Source organism: Portunus trituberculatus, chromosome 2 (genome assembly GCF_017591435.1).
Source record: "Portunus trituberculatus isolate SZX2019 chromosome 2, ASM1759143v1, whole genome shotgun sequence".
In the NCBI taxonomy this organism is placed as follows: Eukaryota; Metazoa; Arthropoda; class Malacostraca; order Decapoda; family Portunidae; genus Portunus; species Portunus trituberculatus.
This window is the reverse complement of record NC_059256.1, coordinates 10,091,303-10,096,302: the sequence shown is the minus strand read 5'-3', so window position 1 is coordinate 10,096,302 and position 5,000 is coordinate 10,091,303. Positions and strand designations below refer to the sequence as shown.

The window sequence follows — 5,000 nt, the reverse complement described above, 5'->3', positions numbered from 1 at the left end:
ACGACCTTGAACTTTCCCAGCAGGGCGATGATGACCTCTCTGGTGGTGGTTTTGCTGCAGAAGGTCAAAAGGTCACATTAGGTTAGGTCACACACACACACACACACACACACACACACACACACACACACACACACACACACACACACACACACACACACACACTTTTATATCCTTTCCTTAAAAAAAATAATTAATGATATTTTTTGTCTATTTTTTGCTGCGGTGAAGGTCAAAAGGTCAAAAGGTCAAAAGGTCAAAGGTCAAAGGTCAAGTTAGGTCAGATTACATACATACAAACAAATAAACACCTTTTTTTTCTCCTTTCCTGGTAAAAAAAGTAATAAATGACCTTTTTCTCTTTATCTTAAGGTGTTAGGTTAGGTAAGGTCAGGTCACACACACACACACACACACACACACACACACACACACACACACACACACACACACACTATATTTCACTTCTGACAATTTCTGACCTTATAAACCTGACCTAGAGAGACATATATGAGGTCAAGAGGTCAGGTAAGGTCAGATAAGGTCAGATCATCCCATTAACACACACACACACACACACACAAAAAAAAAAAAAATTAACTAGCATTTCTCCTGTGACCTTTTGTGACCTTGTTTGACCTGACCTGGTGATGTGTATGGCCTTCACCGCATCCCTGGGCATGTAGAAAGAGGTCAAGGTCTTCTCCACACTCCTATCCTCCTGAAGAATGTCATAAATGGAAGGTGGTCTGGTGCCTGCCACAATGTTAATCGGCCGACTTAAGTTCAGGTGCACTCTTACGCAGCCCCTAAAACTGCCGTCCGCCTCCTGTTAGGGACAAAATAAGGGACTGGTTAGGAGCAGGAAGGATTGAAGTATTTGTGGTGTAAAGGTGTAGGTTAGGAACTGTTAGGGACAAAGTTATGAGCATGCAAACACAATCATAAAAAAAATTGAGAGGGATGTTTGATTGAGTGATCTTAACTAAAACTGCTATAACTGTCATCTGCTTCTAGTTAGGGACACAAAAATAAGCTGGTTAGGAGCAGGAAGGATGGAGGTATTTGTGGTGTAAAGGTCTTGGGTTAGGATCAGTTAGGGACAAAGTTATGAACATCTGAACATACAACTGGAAAATTTTAATGGGTTTTGGTTGTGATCCTAACAAAAATGCCTATAACTGCTGTCTCCTTGTAGTTAGGAACAAAATAAGGGCATGGTTAGGAGTGGAAAGGGTTAAAGTGTTAGTGTTGTAAAGCGTTTGAGTTAAGAACAGTTAGGGACAAAGTTATGAGCACCCAAACACAACACTGAAAAAAAAAATTGAGAGGACTACTTTGAATGAGTGACCTTAACAAAAACCACTATAACTGCTGTCTATCTTGAGTTAGGGGCAAAATAAGGGCATGGTTAGGAGCGGGAAGAGTTGAAGTATTAGTGGTATACAGCATTTGGGTTAGGAACAGTTAGGAACAAAGTTATAGGCAAAAATAGGGGCCAGTACAAGACTTACTTTAGAAACCTCGCCTAACACAGCATGGTTAGGATCAAACTTCCTCAAGGTCATGTTAGCAGTGGAGGTGAAGGTGTTTGATGCCCCCTCCATGGCCTCCACCACAACACTACACCACAACACCACCACAACACCACACCACAACACCACAACACCACACAACAGCACAACACCTCTTGTTTTCTTTCTCTCTTTCTCTTTCTCGTTCTTAGTTTGCTCTGTCTCTCTCTCTCTCTCTCTTTTTCTTGTTCTACACCTGCAAGTTTGTGTGTATGAGAGCGTTAGAGAGAGAGATAAGATGTGTCCCTCTCTCTCTCTCTCTCTCTTTTATCTCACAGGAAACTAGCATCCTGTCTCTCTCTCTCTCTCTCTCTCTCTCTCTCTCTCTCTCTCTCTCTCTCTCACCTTAGCAATTTGAAGTCCCTGAGTTGACGCACTAAATTTTTGGGCCCAAGCTTCCAAAGTCTCATTGTCAACAAGGTGTGATCGTAGCCGAGTGACAGTCCGACGCAGGGTTGACACATCCACCTAGGCAAACAAAAACGGATATTACCGGACAACGTGTAGGTGGAGGTGGGTCGTGTGGGTATGTGTGGGTGTGGGAAGGGTGTGGGTATCTGCTGCATGGGTGGTGTTACTGTGGGTGGTGTTTTAGTGGTGTTTTTTGGTGTTTTTCTCAGCCTGTTTTGATTTGAGATGTTAAAATTTTTGTCTATACACATGTGGATAAGTGGATTTTTCTGGCGAATGTGTGGGTGAAAGTGGGTTGTGTGGGTATGTGTGGGTGTGGGAAGGGTGTGGGTATCTGCTGTATGGGTGGTGTTACTGTGGGTGGTGTTTTAGTGGTGTTTTTTGGTGTTTTGATTTGAGATGTTGAAATTTTTGTCTATACACATGTGGATAAGTGGATTTTTCTGGCGAATGTGTGGGTGGAAGTGGATGGTGTGGGTATGTGTGGGTGTGGGAAGGGTGTGAGTATCTGCTGCATGGGTGGTGTTACTGTGGGTGGTGTTTTAGTGGTGTTTTTTGGTGTTTATTTTGAAATGTTGAAAAATGTCAAAATTCTCTCTCTCTCTCTCTCTCTCTCTCACCTCTTTCTTTAACGTATCAACCTTTAATCCTTCTTCCTTCTTCTCTTCCTCCTCTTCTTCCTTCACCTCCTCCTCTTCTTCCTCTTCTGAACCTTCTACCTCTTCCTCTTCCTCTTCCTCCACCTCCTCACACACAAACTCCTTCTCCTCCTCCTCTTGTACCTCTTCCACCTCCTCCACCACCTCCTCCACCTCCTCCTCTTCCTCCTCCTGGCAATCAAAGAGGTCTAGGGAAGAATCTAGGGTGTTTAGGGTAGAATCTGGGGAAATGTCCAGCTTGCAGTCCAGCGCCACCAATTCCTGGCACTGTTCATGACACGTGTAGCTGCAGTCTGGGGAGAAACACAGGGATATTTTGTAGGCAATTTAGGGTATTTTCTGGGGATCTGGGGAAAAACAGGGATATTTTGTTGGGGATTTAGGGTATTTTCTGAGGCTCTGGGATATTTTGTTGGGAATTTAGGGTATTTTCTGGGGATCTGAGGAAAACACAGGGATATTTTGTAGGGAATTTAGGGTATTTTCTGGGGCTCAGGGAGAAACACATGGATATTTTGTAGGGAATTTAGGGTATTTTCTGGGGCTCTGGGGAGAAACACGGATATTTTGTAGGGTTTTTGGGGTATTTTCTGAGGCTATAGGGAGAAAGGGATATTTTATAGGGCTCTTAGGGTATTTCCTGCTGCTGCTGCTGCTGCTGCTGCTGCTACTACTACTACTACTACTACTACTACTACTACTACTACTAATAATAATAATAATAATAAAATAAAAAAATAATAATAATAATAATAATAATAATGGTGATGATAATGATACTTATTAATCAATGAATTTATGAGAGAGAGAGAGAGAGAGAGAGAGAGAGAGAGAGAGAGAGAGATTAGACTACGATGAGAGTGACAAGACAGGTTCTCTCTCTCTCTCTCTCTCTCTCTCTCTCTCTCTCTCTCTGATTCATTGTGTTATTTCGTCTTGAGCCACGCGGGGTCACCTGGGGCCGTGCTGCTGTTGTTGTTGTTGTTGTTGTGGTGGTGGTGGTGGTGGTGGTGGTGGGGTGGTGATGGTGGTGGTGCCCCAGGGTATGTCGCGAAGGGTGGGACGGAGGCGGGGCCTGCGGGGCAGTGGCAGCAGGTTTGGGCAGTGCCAGGTGCCTGCCCCATGGTGCACAGGCGTGTCTGCCTGCAGCCTTGGGGTATGCTGGGGCGGGGGTGGCTGGGGCGTCGCCCTGGGGGCGGTGTGCCAGGTGGCTGCCCCGCAGTGTACGCTGGTGGGGTGCGTGTCTGTCTGTCTTTCACTTCCCTGGCTCACCTCGGGGCCGGGACAGGAGGCGGAGGGTCCCTCGCCCCGCAGCACTGTGGCCAGGGGGGGCTGGTCCCCCAGGGGCAAGCGCAGCTCCCACCGACCCTCGGCCGGCGGGCGCACACGCGCTGCCACACCTCTCATGGCACGGGGCAGAGACTCCCAGGGCGGGGCAGGGGACGGGGCACTGGCGCGCGGCAGGGTGTCCCGGGGAGTGGGGCGCACTGGGCCACTGTCAATCCCTGCCACCCTGGGCATGGGGGGCGGCGGGCCAGCGGTGGCCACATCCTCACCACCACCACCACCCCTACCACCAGCAGCCTCCCCCCCCACCAGCAATGGTCCCTGTGGTCCCTGTGGTCCCTCCTCGCCCATCACGTCTTGCCGCTCCTCTGCCGCCCCCTCCACACACTCACACCCTTCACCCTCCTCCTCCCCCACCACGCCCTCTTCACCATCCTTCTCCTGCTGTGGCTGGTGCTGGTGCTGGTGGTGTGGCTGGTGGTGTGGCTGGTGCTGTGGTTGATGCTGGTGCTGTGGTTGGTGCTGTGGCTGGTGGTTCACTTCCTGCCGTTGGTCCTGGTGGTGGTGGTGATGGGGGTGCGTACTGGTGCCAGCGTGGTGTGGCGTGGTGGGCGGGGGTGTGTGGTGTGGGTGTGGGGCGGGGGTGTGGGTGGTGGGCGTGGTGGGGGCGTGGTCGTCTTGGTCTATGTATGGCAGTGCGGGGTGTGTGCGGGCGGGCAGGCGCAGCGGCAGCACCACAGTCTTGGTGGGATGGGCGTCGGTGGGCGGCCTGGGATCAGGCGGCACGTGGTACACGGAGGCCACGGTGGGCGCCGCGCCCCCCGCATGGAACCACACGTTGTCTCCCACCTCCACCCCCGCCCCGCACCCCGCACCCACCTGGTCCACGCGGATCACCACCTGGGACACCTGGCGCCCCCGCCCCCCGGGGTCCGACCCATCCCCGCCCCCGCTACCCAGTGTGCCGTAGTGCAGACACACGTACGGCTCGCCCTCCAGCCCGCGCGGGGCGCCGCCCCCTGCTGGTGGTGGTGGTGGTGGAGTGAGGGCGGGCGAGGGTGTGGGCATC

The 5,000-nt window shown here is 50.7% G+C and overlaps 2 protein-coding genes across 2 annotated transcripts in view; both read right to left on the bottom strand.

Annotated features, from left to right (window-relative positions):
* The window catches only part of LOC123505427 (ras association domain-containing protein 1 homolog), a 4,091-nt gene extending 2,343 nt beyond the window's left edge, over window positions 1-1,748 (bottom strand). The window contains exons 1-3 of the mRNA XM_045256691.1: window positions 1,515-1,748; window positions 645-829; window positions 1-54 (exon numbers count right to left, since the gene is read on the bottom strand). The exon at window positions 1-54 is cut by the window's left edge and continues 62 nt beyond it. Of these exons, the coding sequence (XP_045112626.1) occupies window positions 1-54; window positions 645-829; window positions 1,515-1,607 (332 nt within the window). The 5' untranslated portion in view covers window positions 1,608-1,748. The remainder of the gene's footprint in view (window positions 55-644; window positions 830-1,514) is intronic.
* A 1,015-nt stretch (window positions 1,749-2,763) lies between these two features.
* LOC123505409 (trithorax group protein osa-like) overlaps window positions 2,764-5,000 on the bottom strand; it is a 2,848-nt gene continuing 611 nt past the window's right edge. The window contains exons 1-2 of the mRNA XM_045256651.1: window positions 3,600-5,000; window positions 2,764-2,937 (exon numbers count right to left, since the gene is read on the bottom strand). The exon at window positions 3,600-5,000 is cut by the window's right edge and continues 611 nt beyond it. Of these exons, the coding sequence (XP_045112586.1) occupies window positions 2,916-2,937; window positions 3,600-5,000 (1,423 nt within the window). The 3' untranslated portion in view covers window positions 2,764-2,915. The remainder of the gene's footprint in view (window positions 2,938-3,599) is intronic.